The following is a 10938-nucleotide window of genomic DNA, read 5'->3' on the forward strand; positions in this document are numbered from 1 at the left end:
CGGGTCCCACCTCCGCCTAGGGGGACATGTTTTTAGTGTTTAAAAAAGCCATAGAAAAGTGCCAGTACAGGTCCTCTTTAATAGTTCCTATATAACCCAAACAGCAGTGACATTTCAGTTCCATATTTTAAATTTGCGAATGTAACACTCCTGGGCACTTCATACTGTTATTTACATCTTTTTTCTTTTTGTCACAGACTGGAAAAAGCACCTCGAACGTCACTGTGGTGGCATGCCTGAGCGCCGGTGCTCCTGTACTCACACTGAACACCTTGGAGAATTGCAAAACAGGTAACATTTCACTTCCCTCTAGGATTGTTAGAAGAGCTGTGCAGGTCCCAACCTGCTCAACCTTGCTCAATATTATTGTTTGACACGTCTGCCTTTATTAGTACTTGTGTTACCTTTATGATGTGTTGCTGTTTGCAGTGTTTATTTATTGATGGATTTATAGAGAGCCAACATCTTCAGTGGCATTGTACAAATAAAACAAATTATATAGACAAATGGGGACAATATAAACACGGGTGTAGAGCTTACATTGCACTAAATATACATACATGAGTCAGTAAATACAATACCAGGAGACAATGGGAGATAAGGCTGTGCCCATTCAAGCTTACAATCTGGCCTGGCACACAGAGGCAGGACCAATTTTAGGCTTGACTGAATATTTAAATTGATTCCCCTTTTGGTGAGCAATAGCCCCAAATGGCTGCACAGATAGGTACAATATTTTTCTTTCCTGGCACAAAGGGATAGGACTCTCAGCTGAAACTAGGAATTTCAATCAAGGTTTACCAATACCACTTTCTAACCCAAGTTAAAAATGATTGGAAGTGGATTTTACTTCTGATTTACCATCCGAATAAACAATCAGATCTAAAATTATTCCAAATTAAAGGAAAAAAAAATCTGCCCCAAGGGGTAGCTACAAGAGGCAATGCTGTAGTGGGATGGGGGGAGGCTGTATTTAAGATGGGCTTCATATATAGAATGGTGGTCCAGTAATTCATTACAATGGCCTTGGTTAGATTTTTTTTTTTTTTTGCTCGCCTAAAAAGTGAGATTTTAGCTTTGAAGATTTGCAAGGTTGGAGAGCATCAACTGATGTTTCAGGGGAGGGGTGAGCTGCTTACGTAGTCTTTATGGGAGTTTGTTGTGGTGCCTAAGAGGAGGAACTGATCAGCAACTTGCCTCTTATTGTAGCCCTAGGTTGTAAGTTGTGGGTTAGTAGATGTGATGCACTTACCTTGGCCACACACTATACAGGTAAGTGCCCAAAAACGGTTAACCCAAAGGAATGGTGCAATCTGCTGACCAGATTAGGTCTGCCATGATATTGCTTTACTCATTTAATTACCATTTCTAGAACGCACAGGTTCCATGAGAACCATGAGGTCCTGAAATACCTGGTGATATTCTTCTCACTTGGGTCTTCTCCCTTTTCTGTCCAATCACAGGCTTGAGGGAGGAGCAAGACCAGTAAATGTTACTTAGGAACAGCACAGGAACGTTAGGTCTTGTTCTTTTTTAGACATGGCTGTGTTGTATGGCAGGGCCATGTAAATCGCCAAGCTGCATTAACAAAATGACAGATCCTTTGACCCTCAGGGAGACCATATTGGTGTATTCGGCTTGACTGGAGTTCAGCTTTATAGTATCACTGATGAGCATTTGCATGAGCTGCTTTGGGTGTGATAAAGGCTACATCATGATAATTGCAGGTTGAGCCCAAAAAAATTAGGCGACAAAGGGCACACATAACTGAACGTGTAAGAACTTGTCTGGAGGCCTCGGACAATAACTAATATACCAGATCAACGGGTAGAACATACTCCTTCACTCAAATTCCCACGTGTTAAATGATCTTTATCAGCTTTTAACCCTGTGGGTAAAACCGTCAAATGAGTTCAGATTTGCTTTTGCTGAAAAGAAAAATGTAAGCTTAACCCATGTTTGCTGGTTTACTGTACAGGCTTCAGATATCTGGTATCAGTGTTGTACCTGGGGCTACAGGTTTTAATTCACTGATTGGACATCAGTGATCTTTGTGAAGCAATCATTTTATTTTTACAAAAAAAAAAAATATATATAATACACTTGTTTTAACATTTTTATTTTTAGTACTATAATTGTATTGGACTGTTACAGTATTTAACAGGGGCACACCACCACCTACAGTTTGCAGTGGTCTCCGCAAGCCAAAACATATAAAGCCTCCAGGCTGTTTTCATGTGACCAAAGCTATGACCAAAACTTAAATGTATGCAGTGTTGGCTCATTGCAGTAAAGGAGAGGTTTAATATAATGCATGATCAGTACAGGGCATGATGCTGAGGAACATTAGTATACTTTTGTATCAACCTTGCACAGTATATCCTTTTTTTGACTCTTTGCTACTCTCTCCCATAGCTTTTTCCCAGGGATATTCCTACAAGTTGAATGCAGCTGCGCAAAGCAGCACCTACAACATACCATACCCAGAGATGGATAGATGGTACCTCTCTATGCAGCTCCTGTGTTCAGATAACGACAGGTAAAAATGCCCTAATGGATGGCCAGTCTGGAGGAGGGGTTGTACTTGAAGGGCTGTAATTGCATGCAGGGAGTCTTGGCTAATGCCCTCATGCAATGGTGAGCCTCAATGATGTGGCAAAGGGAGGGTTTAGCGGGGGCCGGGTTTAAAGGGAGGGAGGGCTGGGCGGGGGCCAGGTTTGAAGGAAGGGAAGGAGAGCTTTTTCAGGGGCCAGGTTGGAAGGAAGGGAAGGACAGAGGGTGTGGCGGGGGTCAGGTTTGAAGGAAGGGAAAAGAGGCTTTGACGGGGGCAAGGTTTGTAGGAAGGTAAGGAAGGCTTGGCGGGGGCCAGGTTTGAAGGAAGGGAAGAAAGGCTTGGCTGGGGCCAGGTTTGAATGAAGGTAAGGAGGGCTTGGCGGGGGCCAGGTTTGCTTGAAGGTGAGGAGGGCTTGGCGGGGGCCAGGTTTGATTGAAGGTGAGGAGGGCTTGGCGGGGGCCAGGTTTGAACAAAGGGAGTGATTGGCCGGTGCCAGGTTTGAAGGGAAGGAGGGAGGGCTTGGCAGGAGCCAGGTTTGAAGGGAGGGGGGGGCTTGGCGGAGACCAGGTTTGAAGGGAAGGAGGAAGGGCTTGGCAGGGGCCAGGTTTGGAATGAAGGGAAGGAGTGAGGGCTTGTCAGGGGCCCAGTTTGAAGGGAGGGCTTGGAGGAGGCCAGTTTTGATTCAAGGGAAGGAGGAAGGGCTTGGCGGGGGCCAGGTTTGAAGGGAAGGAGGGAGGGCTTGGCGGGTGCCAGGTTTGAATGAAGGGAAGGAGGGAGGGCTTGATGGGGGCCAGGTTTGAAGGGAGGGAGGGCTTGGCGAGGAACAGGTTTGATGAAAAGAAGGTAAGGAGGGAGGGCTTGGCAGGGCCAGGTTTGAAGAAAGGTAAGGAGGGCTTGGCGGGGGCCAGGATTGAACGAAGGGAAGATGGGGCTTGGCGGGGGCCAGGTTTAAACGAAGGGAAGGAGGGAGGGCTTGGCGGGGCCAGGTTTGAAGTGAAGGAGGGCTTGGTAGGGGCCAGGTTTGAGAGAAGAAAGGGAGAGCTTGGCGGGAACCAGGTTTGATGAAAAGAAGGTAAGGAGGGGGGGCTTGGCGGGTGCCAGGTTTGAACAAAGGGAAGGAGGTCTTGGCTGGGACCAGATTTGAACGAAGGGAAGGAGGTCTTGGCTGGGGCCAGATTTGAACGAAGGGAAGGAGGTCTTGGCTGGGGCCAGGTTTGAACGAGCCCACAGGGCAGATCAAACAGAGCTGAGATGTAGCACACATGACATAACCTGCACAGTACAGTAAAGGATATCCGACTATAAAATATTCATTTCATCCTGCAGGTGACACCTGGCTCTGTACACGTCTTGTATTTTGTCACCAAACAAATATCATATGTTTCCCTTGTATCAACACCAGAACTTGTTGCAGCATTGTGTGTCCTTGTCTGCCTGTTAATGTACACAACCCAGTTTGAGATAAAAAGCAGTCCTGCCTGCCAACTCTTATTAAAATGTAATAATTTGTTATATATATGCAAAGCTTATCTGCTGAATGCAGGAAAATTATCCATTCGGGGTCATTCCTTGCTCTGCAAACTCAATTTCCTGAAATGTTTTGTGCTGTAAGTATTGAAATCGGAATTCCTTAAAGAGGACGACCTTCACATGATTGCATAATTAGTCAACATTGAATTCCCATCATCCCTGACAATAAAAATCACAGTGAACACTGCGGGGGCTTTTTGTAAAAATAGAATTTTGCAACAGGAAGTGACCCAGTTACATGAGCAGGGCGTGAAGAATGTGGGAAATCCTGTTTATATTTGTTCAGTGTTTTGTAAACTTTTATTCAGGAAAATCTTTTTGTTTTTCAGTACATGTCAACAGCAAGTAGCCAAAGTGATTGTGTCTGCCTACCTCAGCCCCTGCGTGGATGACTGCGGTCCATACGGGGAGTGCCGCCTTCTGCGAAGGAACGGGTATCTGTATGCCGCTTGCAGCTGCAAAGCTGGTAAGCAGAGGATGAATGGCATGAAGGCATATAGGAAATAATTCTCAGATCTACAGGGGCATAGCCCCACCTGTTCCTGAATTCAGGACTTCAGCTCTAATGTGCCCTCATACTTTTAGCCCCCATTAGATAATAAGCTTTAACATACCTCTTGTTCTTGTCAAACGCAACCTAATAAGGTTGTAAATTCCAATGAAGATGACCCCCATGCCTCCACGTTTTTGGATAAGAAGTTCAAATGAGGAGGCTTCCAACACAATGATTTCCTTTTCTTTTGTAAGCTTCGATGAGCCAGACCTTCAGACCTTCAGTTCTCTGATAAGCTCTGAAAAGGAGAATACTCATATATCCATAATATGCTCTAAATGATAGGATTGTCTTAATATTTCCTGTGGATAGGCAACAGGTAGTAGTGAGAGTTCCTCCAATGTTTTCTATTAGGCAATGAACTACAATGAGCAGGAACCTCATACCTCTTGTTCTAATTTATTGTTTTAATGAGAACCTTCATACTTTCTTTTGCCTTTAGATAGAAAGCTCTAATGAAAAGAATGCTCCTTTATACTACCTGTTTGCCTTAAGACAATAAACAGTAATGACCCTCCTCCTGTCCTTTGTTACTTAAATAAAACCAAATTCGAGGAACCCTCATTAGTACCTGTTACCCATTACACAATCTACAATGAGGAGGAACCTCATACTTTCTGTTCCAATTTAAATGTTTTAATGAGAAGAATTGTCATACTTTGTTGCCCATTAGACAATATGCTCTAATGAAAGGAATCCTCCTTCATTCTAGAACCTTCATACAACTTGTTAGCCTTAGGACAATGACTAATAATGACAATGACCAATAATGACCTTCCTTCTATCCTCCATTCCTTAAAGAAAACCTTCAAATTGGAGGAACCCTCATTAGTGCCTGAGGTCTATTAGACAATGAGTTCTAATTGGAAGGAGCCTCATACCCCCTGGTCCCAATATAATATATTTGAATGAGAAGAACCTTCATACCACCTGTTGCCTATTCAACAAAAAGCTCTAATTAGGAGGACCCTTATATCTCATGTTCCTAATTAAATACATTCAAAGAGAAAAACCTATTGGCTTTTAGACACCAATCAATAATGAGGAGAACCCTTCTGTTCCTAAATCTATTCGACGTGGAGCTCTAATGAACCTCATACCTCCTGTTCCCATTTTATTATGTTTGAATGAGAAGAAACTTCATACTACCAATTACCTATCGGACAATAGGCTGTAACGAGGAGAACCCTCATATCTCCTGTCCCTAGTAAATACATTTTTGGATAAGAGGAACCTTCATACGGTTACCTATTGGACAATGAGCTCTAATACGGAGGTCTCTTATATCTTTTGTTACTTTTTGAAGAACCTTCATACTACCTGATATGCATTAGACCTTTTTACCATGGCGTAACTCTTAAAATATCTTTGAGGTCTCCGGGAACCCAAAATAATTATAATATCTACAGCTCACAGTACATTTCCATGGTGGTCAGTGGGAGAAATACCACTGACATTGTTGGTCAATGGGAAGAATATGACAGATGGTCAGAAAGATCATTGGCGTGGTAACAGACCTGAGAGATACAAATTGTCCATTGCTCAAGGAACCCCTAGGAATCTCTGAAGGAACCCTAGGGTTTCATTGAACTCTGCGTTCGACAATAAGCTGTAATGAGGAAAACCCTCATATCTTCTATTCCCAAATAAATGCATTGACATTAAAGGAGCTGTCATACAAACGGTTACCCATTACATAATGAGCTCTGATTAGAAGGACCCTCATACTTCTGTTCCTAATTAAATCCATTCAAATGAGAAGAATCTTCATACTACCTGTTACCCACTGGATGGTAAGCTGTAATGAGGAGAACCTTCATATCTTCTGTTCCAATTAAATACACTTGGATGAGGAGAACCATTACTGCTAACACTTTAGGCTATTGAGGAGGTACCTCCTGTTCCAAATTAAAAAAAAATGAATGAGAAAAACCTCAAAGTACCTGTAACCCATTAGACAATCTCTGAGGAGGACCATCCTGTTACGTATTAGATTGTCCATTTTAATGAGCAGGGCTCTTCTACTCCTGTTACGGATGTGCTTTGGAATAAGATGGGGCTATACACCCTAAATATAAAACTGGGGGCTTTTTATAATTAAACAACTCATCTTTTGTTTTCTTATTCTATGTGATTTTTCTTTTCCAGGCTGGGCCGGCTGGAGTTGTACCGATGACCGGAATGCCCTGTCCGTCGGACAGCAGTTGACCGCCACATTGCTTCTGACCCTCAGCAATCTGATGTTTGTGCCCACTATTATAGTCGCTGTTTATCACCTGTATTTTGTAGAGGCGGCGGTCTACGCCTACACCATGTTCTTCTCTACGGTAAGTCATTTTCTCCTTATCCTATGTCTAGGATTGGAATTCTGTCTGTCCTATGTCCTGGCGATATATTAATGCACCTAATTCATTTACTTTACACCCCATTCCCATTTTTGCTCTTTTAGTTCTACCAAGCCTGCGATCAGCCCGGTGTGACTGTCATGTGCATCATGGACTACGACACGCTGCAGTTCTGTGACTTCTTTGGTTCTGTTGTTGCCATCTGGGTGACCATCCTGTGTATGTCAAGGGTAAAAAAGACTGTTAAATATGTAAGTAATAAATAAACGTCTCATCAGCTGATCCTTGTTTGTCAACTTGTATAAAAATGCGGATTGAAGCTTTTCCAGTGCCTGCAATGAAGGTTCCAATTCTCAACACAGCGTTACTTTGTCTTTATTGCCTATTGGAGATATTGCCCTCCCCTGTTATGTTTGTCTATCTAATCCAGGGGCTATGATGTAAAATTGCTGGCTTAGTTTAGGCTGCATACACATGTGCAATAATTGTTGTTGGAAAGGATCTTTCACAATCGTTTCCAACGACAAAAGGCTGAACGATGCAGAGCGCCATTCTGCTCTATGGAGAGAGGAGGGGGGAGAATGCAGAGCAGCTCCCTGCTGCGCTCTATCTCTTCCCTTCACTTTCCTTGCGATTGTCTGTCATCTGTGGATCCGCCAGGATGGTCAGACGAGCGCTCTACACACACCAGATTCTTGTCCGATATCTGCCCTAAAGCAAGTTTTGGCTGTGAATCATCTGACGTGTGTACGTAGTTATATTCTGGGTTAATGATTCATTAATTCATAGACGGGGTCCAAAGCAATGGGATCTACAATGGCAGCTCCATATTTCTTCCATGACTGGTGGTTCCTTTATTATAATATGGGTTTATTTGTCATTTTGCATTGTTGGCACTGATGGCACATTTTGCAATCTTTCGGTTTCAGGTGCTCTTTATGCTAGGATCCCTGGTGATCGCAATGTCTATGCAACTTGATCGGCGAGGAATATGGAACATGCTGGGACCGTGTTTGTTTGCACTGATAATCCTGATCATCGCATGGGTAAGGGCAACAGTGCTGCGTAATATGTTGGTGCTAAATAAATCATGTATAATAAAATTATTATTATTCACTAATATTAACTATGCACCAACCGAATATTAGGAAATGGGGGATGATGGTAAAGTCTCTGCTGCCCATATTTGCCATATTTGCAGAAGAATCTTCTGCATCCAACTCTCCAGGTTTCTAGGATTTATTGTCTGCTAGATGCCAAAGATTGGTGGTGTGGGCAGCATGACAGTTATTATGTTATCATTACAGTGTATTACAGGCAAGTATAGAAATATTGCACCTGCCATTGCTATCATAGGCTTAATCATTCTGCACTTGGCTTCATTTACCCTGAGAATACACCAACCTTGAATACATATGCAAGAAAAAAAAACTTTGGTGGCTGCATCCTTGTTCTAGGCCAGTCCTTTGCTGGTGAAATGTGAACCAGGATGAGGACCTCTAAAACACAGAGCCAGGAGCTCAGTCAGCAGCCTAACTTGGAGGGACACAGACAGGGGTCTGTGCAGGCTCAGCTTAACTTGGAAAGACACAGACAGGGGTCTGTGTGATCTCAGCTTGGCTTGGAGAGACACAGACAGGGATTTGTGTCAGTGCAGCTCTATTTGGAGAGAGCTCTGGAGACACAGCCAGGTGGACTGTGTAAATGAACTCAAACCAGTAGTTGAGGAGTAAAAGGTTGCTGAAAGCTTGGTTTTGAGCTGACAGGGAGAAGCCCTCCAGCTGATAGACAGGGATGTTTGATGTATAGTAAGTGCCGGACAGGCAAGGTTTTCTTTTGCTGTTTTGTTTTTTTATATGCAACCTTCAATAAACCTGGCTGCAAGCCAGCTTAACACTTATACCTCGTTGTGTGATATGAGTTGGATGAACCAGACAAGTGGCCTTTGACCCCAACAAAGGTGATCCTGAGCCTAACCCCTCACAGAGGCGAAATAGTGATTCACATCACACTTTGCTCTTTGTTTTCACCTCCAGTCTGATAATAAACCTAAAACGCCAGGCCGGTGCACTTCTATGGCTTTACATTTCCTCTATAGCTGGGGCTTTTATTGTAGGCATGAAGGTGACACCTAGTGGAGAGAGAAGGAAGTACAGGCCATGCACTTTTTAGTCCATAGTCACTGCCTGGCCCTTGAAGTTTGCAATCTAATGTCGGTGACACATTCATTATTGAACAAAAAAGACTCAAGAACTTTTCAGGAATTAATATATTCACACACCGCCGCCCTACCGCCAGCTTTCCCCCATAACCCTTGCTTTTCTTATTTCTGTTTCAGACCATGAGAGGAGTCAGACGTCGCCACTGTTACCCTCCCAGCTGGCAGCGCTGGGTCTTCTTCCTCTTACCCGGAGTAGTCTTGGCCTTGACGGCCATTTCTGTCTACGTCTTCGCTGAAACCAACGCCAATTACTACTACACTCACAGCCTGTGGCACATCATGGTGGCTGCCAGCGTGGCATTTCTGCTTCCTCCCCGGGAGAGAAACACGAAAACATGGAAGTGGTCGCAGATGCTGGACTGTGGATACAAGATGTGTAAAGATGACCGGGAGGAATTGTATGTGGTCACATGACCCCTGGGACGAATTCCAGAACTCCGACGCCAGTCACTTTAAATTAGTGCTTTTGCACTTTTGTTTTCCTTTGTTTATTAGTGGATCAAAGCAAAAATATATAAAAAGGAAAAAAAAAGGAAGTTCACTTTATTTAATACAAACTTTGTTGGAAATCCGCCACTATCAGATTTTATTCTTAACCTCCGTGAGGGAATAGAGACAACTGCAAAGTTCTGGTTTTTCCAGATCAACCAAGAAATTTCTTCTCTGGTTTATGGAGATCGGCTCTGGAGGAAACTTCAGCCAATTGCAAACACACCTCCAGTTGGAACACTTTTATTTATTTTGTTGATTTTTTCTTTTTTTGCTTCTTTTAACTGCATTATAATTTTTATAATATTTTAAAGCTGAACTTCCGGGGAGGCGCTGGGAATATTATATAATGGGAGCTCTTTATGTCAAAGCATTTGTTATTCTTACCAGCAGGTCCTGAGATTTACACACAGCCCAGCAGGTCACCTGACTTTGTGCAAATAACCAATGCAATATCCACAGCCTGTGATTGGATGGGGAAAGGACAGTGGAAAAAATTGAGGTGGTTTCTCCACTCTCATCCATTAAATGGAATTTTTTATTATATAGTATAGTACACAGATCTCTTCTCCCCCTAATACCAGACTGCATTTACTTTCTGCAAAGGCTGCAGTATGAATCTAGCTCTGGGTTTCCCTCCTCAGTCATGACCTATGGGGTCCATTGGGATGTTGCTCTTCTTATACCAGTATGTCCCAGTCTGGTCTATGAGGCATTAGTGTGCAGGAGAGAGTAGCCCAGCACTCGTTTTTACCATGCAGGTGGAGGAAATAAGTATGGACCTGTCTGCTGTGTGGGGGGCAGCTTGATGCCAGAGCCAGACTGGCCTACCATATACCCAGAGAAACTCCAGTGGGCCCCAGTAATAGAATTTAAAACAAAAAAAAGCCCTTTTTTTGATATGCTTCTCCTTACATGCATGTTACATGTTTTTTTTTTATTCAAGGCTGCCTGATTGCTTGGCAAAGGAGGGGCAGCACTTGGTGCCAGATAGTCGGGCTATTACAAGCGGCAATTTTAAATACAAATTCTGAGCCTTGTATTTATTTTATTGACGATATATCAACATTTCTTAATGTTTTTATGCCTCCTATTCCATCTGCAGCCTAGCTGGTAGGAACTGGCTGCCCACATTGGGGGGGTTAAATGGCGGGAATGCTGCTCTTCCTATACTAGTTTATCCCAGTCTGATGGGGCATTAGTGTGCAGAAAGGAGCAGCCCCGAAGTAAGATTAAATAAATTACA

General features: G+C 43.3%; 1 protein-coding gene across 1 annotated transcript in view; it reads left to right on the forward strand.

Moving 5' to 3' along the window:
• PGAP6 (post-GPI attachment to proteins 6) overlaps positions 1 to 10110 on the forward strand; it is a 30545-nt gene extending 20435 nt beyond the window's left edge. The window contains exons 7-13 of the mRNA XM_072417418.1: positions 198 to 291; positions 2416 to 2539; positions 4414 to 4550; positions 6786 to 6964; positions 7087 to 7233; positions 7912 to 8028; positions 9321 to 10110. Of these exons, the coding sequence (XP_072273519.1) occupies positions 198 to 291; positions 2416 to 2539; positions 4414 to 4550; positions 6786 to 6964; positions 7087 to 7233; positions 7912 to 8028; positions 9321 to 9617 (1095 nt within the window). The 3' untranslated portion in view covers positions 9618 to 10110. The remainder of the gene's footprint in view (positions 1 to 197; positions 292 to 2415; positions 2540 to 4413; positions 4551 to 6785; positions 6965 to 7086; positions 7234 to 7911; positions 8029 to 9320) is intronic.
• Positions 10111 to 10938: the final 828 nt, after the last annotated feature.

This window comes from Pyxicephalus adspersus, chromosome 7 (assembly GCF_032062135.1).
Source record: "Pyxicephalus adspersus chromosome 7, UCB_Pads_2.0, whole genome shotgun sequence".
NCBI lineage: Eukaryota > Metazoa > Chordata > Amphibia > Anura > Pyxicephalidae > Pyxicephalus > Pyxicephalus adspersus.